The following is a 14,827-nucleotide window of genomic DNA, read 5'->3' as shown; positions in this document are numbered from 1 at the left end:
GTGAAGCCGATCTTATCCACTGATCTTATCAACCTCAGCAAAGACCAAAAAATCAGCCACTGTCCTCTGCTGCTCTCTGAGAGAAGTTTGACTGACAGACCTGCCCACCAGGTCATGTCTGCTCATTTCCACTGCTGCCAGTTTAGCAACTTTCTTAGTGACATTTCAGACAAAAAGAAATTGGTATAGGTCAAAATCATCAACTGGTGCAACTCTAGACTCGTACATTTTTATCGACAGTAATCATACTCCATACTCGTTCACCCACATATGATTTGAGGGCAAATTTGCTTGTTTTTGTAATTGTGTTTGACCTCTGAAAACATTTATTAATATCTGTAAAATGCTGGCAGCACAAACCAAAGCGTTTGCTGCACACATCTGAAGAAGGTGGTGGTGAGGTGGCAACTTCTCCAGGTACTCGAAGAGGACAGCAACAGGGAGGGGAGGGGCGGGCTGCAGCAGTTACCTGCGTATATCCTGCAGGGGGGCACTAATCTCTCTCCCCAGGTCTCACTCGACTGGCCTGGGTCTGAGTCATCTACAGTGCAAAGCAGAGAGGGAGGGAGAGAGCAACAGGGTGGGGAGGGGGGTTTGGGAAAGCACTGCATTAACGCTCATGCTCTCACACCCTCCTCGTTGCACATGTAGTCAGACAGACAGGCGCAGCGGCACGCTCCGCGCTGCAGATTATGAGTCATGGCAACACAGGAGGCAGGAGAGGCGATCCAATCAGGCGGCCGTTCGCTTCCTCCCTTCAGCCGCTCCGCTAACCGCCGCCCTCAGAGCCAGTTTACCTTTCAGGCCTCTGCAGCACATAAATCACATCTAAACTGGAGGCTTTCGTTCAACAGGAGGACCACACAACGCCACGCTGCGCTCCACAGAGCAGAGCTTAAGGTGCGTGTAAACATGCGCTTTGCTTTGTTGTAGCAGCTGAGCGACACGCACCAACTTATTCATCAGGTCCAGGGTGTGTTTACTTTTCCCACAGGGAAATTGAAGCACTTTTCAAGCATTTTCAAGGTTAAGTTTCCAAACTTTTCCAGCACAGAAAAAAGATGCAAATGAACTAAAAAAGAAAAAAAAAAAAAAAAGGAGAAAAGTTTCAGTTCATCACTGTCAGGGCCGGAGAAAGCTTTTATGGGGCCCTAAGCAGGTTTTCATTAGGGGCCCCCGCCTCCTATACTAACACCAGATTCTTCATCATTCCTAGGCTGCTGTCTGTGTTAGGGCTGGACATTATAATCGGTCAATATTATTGATTAACGTTTTGTTTTAAATATCTGGCAGCCAAACTGGCAGTGTGAACTTTCCTCTTTTCCAGTTTTCACTCCACAACATTTTTATTTTTATTTTTTAAGCAGGTATGAGACACAATGGCAAAACCTGAAACTGCTGCTGCGCATGTTACTCAACAGGCTGTTGCTAGGTAACCAAAGAATGAGTGAGTTGCTAGGTAACCAAAGAGTGAATGAACCTTGCTTAGCTAGCCGTGAGAGGCTGAGCTGCTAACGTCGTTTCTCTGCCTAATTTCCCAGAATGCTGTGGAGTTCTGACGTTCAGTGAATATTCTATCAGACGTTTTGTCTGTTGATATTGATCACGAGACTATAGTGATATACATTATTGATTAATTGTCCAGCCCTGCTATGTGTAAAATACCTGCCATCATTAGTATCAGTTGTAATTAGCTTACATCATACCAGTGTTGTTATGGCTATTGATTTTAACCTTACAGGAGTAGAAATTATTTAAAAGCAACATCAACTGATAGACACTAAATTTACAGTAAACTAGTTTAACTTCTTGTATTTCCCCAACAGTGGCATCAGCCATCAACAGGAACAGATTATTTAACTATAAAAACATTATAGTTTGGCCATGTGTAAAAGCATTCAGTTTGTATTATTCAATATTATTTTAAATGTATATATTATCATGTTAGCTTCGTGCTCTTGGGTTCCCCTGGTGGTGTGGAGGCCCTAAGCACCTTGGGTTAGCTTTAACTACTTATAATATTAATTTCTTTTGACGGTGTTTCTACAACAGGAACAAGATAAACTAAAACATGTTATGTTTTGAAATGTCTCTCTCATACACCTCGACAAAAATAATTTAACAAGAAAAAAGCTTAATACCGCTGTTTAACGTAAGACAAAGAAGAAGAAAAAAGCTATACCAGCCTTTACTTCAGATCATAAAGTCACTGAGGCGCCAGCAATAATAAATATTCATTTCACTGAAACAATCCAAAGAAATATTCTTGAGGTAAAAGAAAATTACATAAAAATCTCTAAAAAAAAAAAGTTCACTATAGGTTTTCTGGCATCTAGAAAATATAAATAATTTTGGTAATTTTATCTGACTTATAACAAGAGACGCTTAATTGATTTCTTCTTATTAGGTGTTTGAAAATATTAGTTGTAAATACTGGTATCAACTCCCATCACAGCGAGTGTCTAATGTCTCTGGAGGAATTTTGGCCCACTCTTTGCAGAATTGCTCCAATTAAACCACATTAGGAGGATTTCCACTATGAACACTGGTTTAAGTTCCTGCCAAACCATCCCAGTCACATTTAAGTAGAGTTTGATTAGGCCACTCTAAAACATTCATTTTGTTTTTCAAACATCCAAATGTATATCGCTGTCCTAAAAATCCAGGTGTTTTTGGACTTCAGGTCCTGAAGAATCAGAACCAAAACTAACTCAATTAACCGTATTCAGAACCCGATTTGGTGTTTTACTTCATGTCGTCACACAGGTTCAAAACAAGCGACTTCTTGCTCCGACGGGCAAAAATGACTCAAAAATAATTACTTAATTCAGGATTTAGTTAAAAGATTATTTTTCTCTTGATATTAATCAGGCATTGAAGGTTTATTTAATCTTACTGAAGCAGATCATGATTTAAAAAGGCTTTTTGTGTTTAGTCTGATTATTTTAGACTGATATTTTACCTTTACAGGTATGATGTAAAGCACTTTGTACTGCTTTGTTGCTAAAATTTGATTGATTAAAGTGAGAAGAAAAAAAGCAGTAAATACTTTTATAGAATATTTTTGCTATCCAATCAAGTCAAGATTTTAATTTGGTTCACCAATCATCACTGCTTTGCCATGTTTGACTTTCACTCTAAAATACATAATTGTGCATGATAATATCAGACTATAGCTGCACATATCAGTGCAACTTTACAGTCAGAACAATCTCTGAGGTTCATCAGAGATTTTGACCTCGTTTGGATGTTTAAAACCCACCGGATCCACCAGGTGGCAGCGTGGGGACATGGCAGCGAGCCAGCTGAATGGCAGTGTGAGGAAGCGACTGGGCTTACCGGTGTCCGAGTCCCGCTCCTCCGTCCGGGGCGGACTTGTAGTGAAGGAAAGCTTGCGCTTCATGGAAGACTTGGCTTTCCCCTCCTTTCCCAGCAGTTCACTCCGGTCCAACTTCGGAGTTTTGGTGAAAGGCGACAGCTTGTCTTTGCTCTGCCGGAGCGGAGAGCATCGTTAGAGAACTTCAAGGGTTGGAAAGTCGGAATATCAAACAATTATTTACTGAAATAAACAAGCTGCTTGCAGACGGAGCTTCAGGAGCAAAAAAAAAAAAAAAGCAGAAATGAGACCTAAATCCAACAGGAGAGATGAGAATAACATCCCAACAACGATACGTCTGCGCAGAATTTTTATATATGTGAATTCATCTCTATTATTATACTTTCTCATTTCTAAATATTTTATTTTACCATTTTGTAATTTTTATTACTTTATAACATTTTGTCATTTTTAACATATTTTCTTTATTTTGTCACCTTTTATGTTTTATAATAATACAAATAAATACATAATAATAATAAAAAATAATAGTTATCTGGGATTCTACAAATCAATAATCAAATATCCTAAGTTCTCAGTTAACCGTTTTGACGCCAAGACTTTAAAAACTCTTTCAAAAAGACGTCTGTAATGAAGGACAGAAACAAATTTCATCCATCCCGTCTAGAAATACAGATATTTTTCCACAGTTTCGTTGTCTGACCATTTCTTGAATTTAGAATTTAATTTTTTTGCTTCCCCAGACTTTTAAGGGTTGTGCTTTTGAAGAAATGAGATATAAATAATCAAATTAACTGATAAAGCGGCTTTTTAAATAGTTGTGTTTGATACAAAATTGAGTTAAATCTCCTGCTAAATGGTTAATGAGTTAATTTCAAAAGCAAAAACCTAAAACACTTTGGTTACTTGCACTTCTTTCTTGTGAGAATATTTAGATTAATTCATCCCATCCGCTACATCTGATTGGCTTAATTTAGGGCTGAAGCGATTGCGGTTTTCTGGTCGATTGCTGATCTGGCCGATACCTCTTTTTATTTATTTAATCTGAAAAACCGCTGCATATAGCGACAAAGATGTGACAGAGCAAAAGAGGACAGTGGCTGATTTTCAGACCTCTGCAGAGGCAGATAAGATTTGTGGATAAGATCGGTTTCACATGCAAGTTTTGGCTGATCGATTTATTGTTGATCCTCCGGTTCAACAGATAAATAGTTCCACCAATCATCCATCAACGCAACATCTGCATGAAATATATAAAGTTGATATAGTTGGGAGCAAACATGCATGTAAAACCAGCAGCATTAGTTACACTCCGATCCGAGTGTAAAGCCCTTTCAGCTCCATTACTTTTATGGAAGCACTTTGGTGCAGTAAAATACATTTCTGGCAGTAAGAAAATGTCTGCAGTGTGGCGCGTCTTTGATCTCGGAGAAGAAATGTGCCAGCTGTGCAAAGCTGGAGCGTCTGGCGATGTTGAGAGTGGAAGAGAGCTTACACGTGAAGGACTTCTGCTTTAAAAATAAGGGCAGAAACAATCTCTCCTTTATCTGGGAGAATAACTAAAACGTGTGTTAGGATAGGAAGACGGAGAACAGCTTGCAGATGTGCCGCTCTAAACAGGGAAGCATGTCGGAGAATTACTCGTTTTAGTAGAAACTGTCCAACCAAAACATCAAAACAAGCAGTTTATTAACTAAGCTGCAGATTGATTTAACCAACCAGCTATTTTTAGTCACGCTGTTGGTCGAGTTTACAGATTTTCAAACACAAAAGTCGTATGGAACAGAGTGAGAACACTGAAACTAGGATCTGCTCCCTGTTTGGCAGCCAGATGTTATTTTTTATGGGATGTTTGTACACAAAATGTGGTTTTAAATTAGAGAAACGTTCATGCAGATGTTAGCATGTTGTCACAACACAACAACAAACTTCCATGCATTATACTTGGATTTGGAAACGGCAGACATGTGTCCAAATACAGTGAATATTGATTAGGAAACAGTTAATCGTGATTTATCTACTTACTCTGCAACTAATTTAGCAATCGATTAATCATTAACTGGAGTACACAGACTCTAAAAAAAGGCAATTTTCTGAAAGAATCACACACTCAGAGTAGAAATAAAGCCATAATTGTACCAAAAAACATATAAACATTGCATTTAGGATGAAAAAAACCTTTGATTGTAATTATTTTCTACCAAAAACGTCTTAAGTCGTATAGTTTTATCTTCACCTGGTTCAGGTTTTGTTAGAAAATCTCCCATTATATAATTTTTATTATCCAAAAACAAACACATTTTTTTAACTCAAGTAGAAAGTTGCTATTAATTTGAGATGTTTAATATTTTGTCATTAGTAATATTTAATTTTTTTTTTTTCATTTTTATATTTTATACAATTTAGCTACAGATGCATGTAATTTAGACCAATTTTATTTTCTTTTTAATAAAGACGTTGAATTATTTGTTTATTTGCATCTTCTAAAGTATTTCTAATATTGCATTAAAAGAAGTTTGAAGGAAATATCTGCAGAATGTGTCAATATTTTATCAGATTAATCGTTAGAATAATCGATACCTAAAGTAATTGTTAGCTGCAGCTAAGCCTGTCATAATAAACAATTAATCACATAGTAAATTAAATTAGCTCAATAATTTTCATTCTGATTATTAATATTCTTATTTACAGACGTCGTAGTTTATTTTTATTTATGGTTTCAGTTGTTTGTGGTTTTATTTTGGATATTTAAAACGTCTTCCGGTTCCAGTGTGTTCTGTACAAAATTAAAGTTTGCACTATTATACCATCATCATTATATTAGGTAAAAATGGTATCAAAACAATAATATTAATGTTTATCGCAATAATTTCAAGGACAATTTATTGTCCAGAAAAATGTGTTCTTGTGTCACACCTGTGCTTCACGATTACAGAGCAATCTGTTTGGGCCTATTAAAAGCTGGCTAAAATGAAGTAAATTTAACTATATTTACTTTTAAGGAGCAAACTTTAGGGCTGTGTTTACATACCTTCTTCCCCGCCTGCTTATCCACCATGGCTCCATCTCGGTCGCCCCCAGGTTTGGCCATGGTGCGGCTCCTGACTAGCTTAGACGCCTACAGCACAGCCGGCTCATCATGCACCTGTGGAGCAAAGACACAACATCAATGAGAGGGACTTCAACCCCACTACCACTTCCTGCAAAAACAACCCTCTATGTTGCTCAGACACAAGGAAGAGACCCGACAATCTCACACAAAGCTACAATCAAACATTGTTTTCCCTGCGCGGTTCACAAGGTTTGCTTTCAGTGACGGTCTGCCGCCGACTGAACGAGGGAGGAGAGAAATGATACTTTCACATGTTGCTGTGTTTCTTTTCTTCAGAGCAGATCAGAAGTCAGGGATTTTTATTGAACTTTCCATTGTACCAGAAGAGGCTGCATGAATCACGGCTTCAGGGACTGTTGAGCCTCTGAGAGGAAAACGTCCCACACACACACACACGTTATCACTACTTGTGCTGGTCGATGCGACCGAGCCTCGCTCTGATGTGGTTGATGACAACAACAGAAGAGTAGCCGAGTCGTCGCGGTGCTGCGTGGGCTAACTCCAGCTGTACCTGGGCTAACGCAGCTAGCAGGACAGCTGAGCTAGCTTGTCACATGAGGATCGCCCTCCTCAGTCATAAGACCCTGAATGAACTTTCCCTTCTTCCCTTTTTACACTCACACAGTTTCATTAAGCAGAAGTAGTCTCCCGCCCTGCACAATCAAAAGTCCCACAATGAGCTTATTCTAAATTAGGAAACTGAAGCGCCACTGATTAGCTGCTACCAAAAGGACTGGGAGAGCCCCATTACTCAATATGAACGCAAATCACTTTTTACAACATTTTACGGCTGACAATATACTTTTTGAAGAAGCATTACGGTATGCTTTTTTTTTTTTTTTAATCTAGTATTAACAAAACATAAAAAGGCCATAAACCACTTCATTAAATACCACAGAACAAATCAGCTATAAAATCTATTTTTATTTGACTGAAATTTTAACAACAAAACATAAAAAGGCCATAAACCACTTCATTAAATACCACAGAACAAATCAGCTATAAAATCTATTTTTATTTGACTGAAATTATGAATATTTGACTTGGAAACGGCATCATCCAACAATACAAAATACCACATTTTATTTTTAACTGATGGCAAAACCTGTCATCCAAAAACCAAAGGAAAAATACTTAGTTCATGGTAATATTTTAAAATACTTAAAGGCAACATGAACTGTGTTTGAATCAGGTTTATAAGCTTTTCTTCTTCTGGCTAACAGGTGATAGAAAAAGGATTTCTGACGATGCTAAGTAGGTTAAATTTTCACATTAATGTCAAGCTGCATCTCCTAAATGAACGTTAAAACCTGTACATCATCTGCAACAACTGGATTTTTTTTTTCTTTTACTCAAGGTAAAAGAACTTGCTGTCTATTCTGAAAAGGACATTTCATACTTCATAGTGAATGAAGTAAAGAACAGCTGGGAAGTCCCACAGAGGCATTTGTTGCAGCAAAAACTTAGCATGATGCTACCAACAATCTCTAACTCTTGATTGGACAGATTTTCAGGCAAAATCAGCACAAGATTTGGACTAGAAGAAGAACAAGAACAAGAACAAGAAGAAAAATCTTTTTTTTTTTTTGTTGCGTTTAAAAATGTTTTCCCTCTTGTGACCTTTGTTTTATTAGGTAAAAGTTACCTGTGGATATCTACAGTCTGCTATCCTGCTGCTGCTGCAACCAGAGCTATTCTCTCATGATTAATAAATGAACTGCTGTGATAAATTTGAGTTTCTGGCAGGAATGGGATGCCATAAAAGACTACCTTTAATTTCAAAGTCTTCCTGCTCAACACCAGTGGTCGGTCTGACATTAACAACATGCCTTTGCTTAATTTTAAGTTTTTAAGAAGCTAAAACAGTAAAATCTCCATCAAAGCGTTTCACTTTTTATTATATTACAACCATTAACTAATGTATTTGTCTTTACTCCGACGCCCCTAAACAAAATTAAGTGGAGCTGTTCTCCAACAAACCTGAGGGCCAGTATTGAAACTGCACATTTTTGTAGCTTTAGAAAATTATAATACTTGAAAATGGAAAACAATCCCCCCCCAAAAAAGAGCTACAATCCAATGTGATGGTTTAGATCTGAGCACATTTATGTGGGTAAATGGCCCAGCCAAAGTCCAGATCTAAATCCAGTTCAGAATCCTCAATCCAGAACTTCAAGTTTACACAGACGTTCTATATTCAATCTGACTGAATTTGAGCCATTTGGTTAAAAAAAAAAAGATACATAAATAGCCCCAAAATACTTGCAGTTCTGACCTGAACCTTCAGAGACACATAAAGATAATTACAAATACCCTGCATAGAATCAAATTACTTTAAAGATCTGCTGCTGTCGTATCAACCTTCCAGACCTCTCAGGTCTTCTGGTTTTGCTCTGCATCCCCAGAACCAGAACCAAACATGGAGAAGCAGCAGCGTTCAGTTTTATGCACCACAAATCTGGAGTAAACTTCCTGAAAACTGCTGAAACCCTGAGTTCCTTTAAATCAAGGCTAAACCTACCTACTTAGAGCCATGAAGTGTTGCTGTGTTTTACAGCCTGTCATTGTTTATCCTTCATTTGTCAGTGAAATGTAATCCTTTTTTGTTTGTTTGTTGTTTTATATTCATTCTAATCATGTAAAGTACTATGAATTGCCCTGTTGCTGAAAAGGTAGCATACAAATCAAACTGAATCAGGCTGGTTCTGCAAAGCACTGAGCTGAATGCAAAATGCATTCAACAGTGATTGTATTTTTATTTGTAAACCTTTTCTAAAGCTATAGATCAGTTTCCTTGCCTTTCACAATTTTGCACCAAACTGTGTTTGTCTGCTAATTGGTTATTTAGATTACTTTGGTAATTTGGTAAAATAATCATCCTGTAAAAAACTGCAAACAATAAATCCTGAAAGACACCAGGAGATGGACTCTGTTTACCAATAGAAATGAAAAAAAAATCACTCTTATCCATCACAGAAAGCTTAAAATCATTTCAAAACTCTTAAAACTAAACTCTACATATACAACAGAACCATCTTAATGCAAGCAAAAAGTAAAATTATACCAGTATGACAAACAAAAGCTTAAATGGAAGATTCACCAGCATGAACGTCACACTCACACTGGACCACAGTGGGAATAAAAGCAAAAACATTGCAGATTTAGTCTGCCAAGGCTTTTATAGCAGAACCGTGAACAAACAGCCACACTGTGGCACATAAAACGGAGGAGAAAAGGCTGCCGACGCTGCAAGTGCATTTTACGGTGAAGTCTGGGTTCATCCTGATTTTTCTGGATATTAAACACATATTTCGTCTTTGTAGTGCAAAATTACTGGGTGGACGGACAAAACACCGCCGTTTGGAAATGTTTTCTTCCCAGACAGAATGCGTTTACCATATATTTAATTTCCTTTCAATCATTACAAATCAACTTCCGGATTTTTTCTCACTTGCCGTTTCTGATTAATGACAAAACAAAAGCATAGTAAACATTAAATTAGTAGAAATATGTCAGATGTACTTAATCAGAGTATAACAAAACACTTTCAATGTTTTGCATGAATTCAGCTATACAAATGGGGCTGTGCAGGATATTTGAAACATTACGAGTACAAACACACCGCTAAAATAAACAACATTATAGTCAATATATTATTTAAAAGGCTGTAAGAAGAGCTTGACATGTAGCTTGAATTCATTTCATGTGCATAAACTGGGGCTGAAACGATTAATCGTATGAATCATGATTTAATCGGTTGTTGAAATAATCGTTAGCTATTTTAGCAACTGATTAATCTTTAACTGAAATATACAGGCTCAAAGAAAGGTCATTTGCTGCAAGAACAACACACTCAAAGCAATAATTAAGTCAAACTGTACAAGAAAAAAAACACATATTGAATTTAAGATTAAAAACTGTAAATATGTTCTACCCAGAACTCCTCAGGTGGAACAGCTTCAACTTCACCTGGGTCAAATTCTGTAAACATAATCTCTAACCCTAACCCAAAGCTCCTTTTGCTATTAAATTATTAATCAGCTAATCCAAGAAATAAACTACAGATTGTGCCTTCACTGTAAAAATGCTAAGTCGAGAAGAAACATGTCAATGTTAAAAGCTTCGTTTGCTGCAAACGATCAAACATACGCCAGTGGAATGCTATAAAATGTTTATTTTCTTATTTAAAAAAGAAACTGAATTGTTCATTTGCACATAATAATATATTATAATATTGAATAAAAAAATAGCTTAAGTTGTTAAATGAAAAATCTGCAGAATGTACCAATTTCTTTTATCCGATTAATCGATTAATCGTCAGAATAACTGATTACTACAGTCACTGTTGGCTGCTGCCCTGGATACAGCACGGCTGCGTGTTGCCAGGTATAATCTTTAGCACAAGTCGGCTCTGCTGAGGCCAGTCACTCATTAGTCAGCAGATAGCCAGTATGCAGCATCATTGTTATTCAGGCAGCTGAAAGCCAGAACCGAGCCACTCAGAGTAGAAAGCGCCGCTATCGGGGGTAATAAAGCAGTACAGACAGGCCAGAACCAGACCGAAAAACGCAACACGCCAACACGACTCCAATCTGGCCCAGAAAACAAAAAGGAGGAGGAGGGTGTGACTATAATTACAGAAGTATTTGAGAACTCGCCAGTTTGGCGAGATTTACATTCGCTGTGTTTCACGAGCAGCTAGGGGCTGCGTAAGCCCCTGCAGGCCCTGCCATTAACCCCGGCCCGTTTCAAGTCCAGATCAAACCCGTCCTTGATGACTGCTTCGGTTCGCAGAAGCTCCAGCTATGATTACCCGAGGATTGGACTGAGCACAGTGAGAGCAACAATTACCTACTCCAATTGATGGTAGTAGAGAAGACGGACATCAAATGCAGGGTGACGTACTGCAGAGGAAGCAACGAATCCTCGTTTCCTCTGCAATACGACAAATAATCAAGCAGGAAGGAAGAAAACACCGAAGAGACATAGAATGTCAATTAGGGCTGAAACGATTAATCGGATTAATCAACTATTGAAATAATTTAGAATCGATTAATCGACAACTGGAGCATACAGACTCAAAAAATTTCCATTTGATGCAAGAAAAACATATTCAGAGCAGTGATAAAGCAAAAACTGCATAAAATACAGTTCTGCAAAAATGAAGAGCCACTGCACTCAACCCCATTGAACCTCCTGGTTATTCCAGCAAATATTGATCTCTGAACTTTTCCTGAGTTAAAACATTAGTATTGTTGTTTCTAAATGAATAGGAATTTGTTTTCTTTGCATTATTTGAGGTCTTAAAGCGCCTCAAATAATTTTGTATTTTCAAGTAAATACAAAATTTTTGCTTGAAATTTTGGAGACATTTTGTTAGTCGTTCATAGAATAAAAGAACAATATTCATTTTTACTCAAACATGTACCAATATAGAATAAAATCAGAGAAACTGATCATTTTAAGAGGTCTCTAAATCTTTTAAACATTTGGATTTTGCATTTAAGATAAAAACAAAATCTTTGTAAATATGCTTTAGCCAACGTGGTTTAGTATTAACTATGGTTCTTTATTGTGAACATTCAGTGGCAGTGACTGCAGTAAGTCAGTGAAATGCATCAACTAGTCTGAGTCAGATCGTATTTATTATATGAAGTTATTATGATCCAGCTCCACTGCTTCCCAACTAACAGCAGCCATTTGTAGAGCGGCAACATGTTGGCCCTGCTGCTCCTGGGTGAGAAATTATCACATAATTAACTGTTGCAGCAAAACTGACCAGTACAGATTCTTTGTTTGAAAAATTTTGAATTTATTGAGACAACCATAAATCAAAATCTTACATTTGTCACGATAAATGTTCGTCCCTACTGCAACCCAGGCTTTTCTTTTTTATATATATATATAAAACTATCACTGAAACTTCCAGTGATAGTAGCTGCGTTTCTATTAACCATAAAATAGCACAAGTTGTTATTGCAAAAATTAATTTGCTTAATGGAAACACGCCAATGTCTTAAAAGCTTTTTTGATGAGACGTTTGTTGAGCTAGGATGAGGTAGTTTTTCCCACTTGTATCAAAATGCATGTATTAGCATAATTAGATGGAGATTTGCACACAATTCTAGGCCTGTTGCAATTAGCAATAAACCAATTAATGGCATGACAAATTTAAATAAGGTTAATTTCCATTTGAATGATTAATTGTTTTTCTTTTTTTTTTTGTTATATTTCTACCAAAAACTGGAAGACAAAAGTCTTCAGTCTGGTGAATAGGTCTCACCTTGTCCTTTTCTGAAGCACAATATTGTTTAGATACTTCATAATTATTTTATTTGTTGTTTCCAATGTATTTAAGCCTGGCGGGCCTCCAGGCTTTATTTACTCCCCCACCAGGCTGAAAATCCTCTCTTTACTTAACATAGGAGGATTTTTTTAATACACCAGTGAAAGCAGAGACGGGTTTAATAGTCTTTTTGATGAAACAGGTGGAACCACAATGCCAACAGAGTCTGGTCAGAACGTGAACACGGGAGACTGAGCTCAGATGTTTTGTTTAGCAACTGGAACTCCGTAACCACTTCCTGTCTTCAGGTGTGAACATGCCAACAATTTAAGCAAATAAAGTGACAAGTCATGGATAGAACAAAGAAAAATGAAAGACACATTGATTAGGATGAAACAACCGTCGTATATAGTTGGTGTTTAGTTCTTGTTAATGATGTTTGCCATAAACCAGAGGTGCACCAATTTATCGGCTAGCTGATTTATCGGCCAGTCAATTTCCTTAATTTTGGGAGATTGGTGAATGGCCGATTTTTACACGTGAAGCCAATCTTATCCATCGATCTTTTCCACCTCAGCAAAGGTCTCAAAATCAGCCACTGTCCTTTTCTGCTCTCCCGTGAGAGGTTTGTCTGATGGACCGGCCCACCAGGTCATGTCTGCACGTTTACAGTTGACAATGTTCACCCCACTGTTGCCAATTCATCAACTTTATTGATATATTGAGCAACATTTCAGACAAAAAAATGGTATTGGCTAAAATCAGAATTGGGAGTTTAGGCTCTTTTAAATATCAGTAATTGGCCACAAAACTGCAATCAGTGCACTACTACCAAAAACGCATAATGACCTTGTCATATTTCCAAATTTCCTGTCAACATTAAACATTTCTTAACTCAAAAACACAGTAGTGTGCTGCTGGATGACTGCCATAGTCATCCTACCAACATGCCTAGCAAGTTCTATTTATTTTGGATATTTAAAATGTCTTCCAGTTCCAGTGGTGTTGAATCTTTATTAGAATTTAAAGTTTATTGATCTCTGGGAATGTGTTCTTATGCCATTACTGTTATATTACTCAAAGATGATCTCAAAACAGCAATATTATCGTTTATCCCAATAACTTCTGGGACAATTTATTGCCCAGCAAATTGTTATTGTGACAGGCCTCAGACATTTGTAATGGAAACGCAGCTGCTGACTGCAGTAAGTCGGTCTCTCTGAGTCTGAACACATTGAAAACGTGACGTTCTTACGATCCAAACTAACAACAACAACAGCCATTTCCCTGTTGGCCTGACGGTAGACTCAGCGTCAGAGCACGCATGTCTTTGCAGGAGTGAAGTGGTTTTGGGGGTTGGTGGGGATGCTGGTGTCTGCTGAAAGGAGGTGAAGGGGGGGCTGTCGTGTCTTTAACTGGGATGGATGGAGAGCGCACGAACATTACGGTAACCTGATCCAGGGACTGCAGGATGGGGCAGGGAGGGAAGAGGGCTAAGAATAGCACCGAGGCTGACACACGGCTCGCAGAGTACGTCGCCCCCAGCAGCAGCAGCAGCAGCAGCAGAAACGTTACTCCACTACATCTTCCAGAGCACCGCCTGCTGCGTGCTCTCACACGCCATGTGGAAAATACATGTGATACCCCCCACCCCCATCCTCTGCTCTCCCATGTGGCTGCACTTAAAACCAGCTGCAAAAAGCATCATTACTTTAAAAACAATCATAAATGGGCTACAAGTTAAAATGTTGTGCAAAAGGGGGAAAAGAAAAAACACAAACATGGCATTTATAGGGTCAGACTTCACATCAGACGGCAGGAAAGTCTGCTGAAGGAGACTTGCTGCAACGATAAACAGCCAGTCACGTGGTGGTGGTCCTTCTGCTACCAGGCTAAATGATGGGGGAGGTCTCACTCAGCTGCACACACACTCCCAGCCTTCGTCTCACTCCTCCTCCTCCTCCTCCTACCCCGACTGCGTAATGAGAAGCAGGACAAAGCCAGACGCAAAGGCACGATTATGGAGACTGAGGGAGAGAGGGGAAACAATACCCAGCAAGAACCTGGAGCTTTTAAAAATAATTCAAATCAA

At 38.2% G+C, this 14,827-nt stretch overlaps 1 protein-coding gene across 2 annotated transcripts in view; it reads right to left on the bottom strand.

The window, feature by feature from the left end:
* ankrd12 (ankyrin repeat domain 12) overlaps nt 1–14,827 on the bottom strand; it is a 51,341-nt gene that overhangs the window by 14,557 nt on the left and 21,957 nt on the right. The window contains exons 2-4 of one of the 2 annotated variants that reach the window (XM_016677464.1): nt 6,369–6,482; nt 3,340–3,490; nt 470–541 (exon numbers count right to left, since the gene is read on the bottom strand). In XM_016677464.1, the coding sequence (XP_016532950.1) occupies nt 470–541; nt 3,340–3,490; nt 6,369–6,428 (283 nt within the window). In that variant the 5' untranslated portion in view covers nt 6,429–6,482. The remainder of the gene's footprint in view (nt 1–469; nt 542–3,339; nt 3,491–6,368; nt 6,483–14,827) is intronic. The other variant, XM_007564186.2, reaches the window with a different exon arrangement.

This window comes from Poecilia formosa, unplaced genomic scaffold (genome assembly GCF_000485575.1).
Source record: "Poecilia formosa unplaced genomic scaffold, Poecilia_formosa-5.1.2 Scaffold156, whole genome shotgun sequence".
Lineage (NCBI taxonomy): Eukaryota > Metazoa > Chordata > Actinopteri > Cyprinodontiformes > Poeciliidae > Poecilia > Poecilia formosa.
The sequence above is the reverse complement of the archived record's forward strand: the minus strand, read 5'-3'. Positions and strand labels throughout refer to the sequence as shown.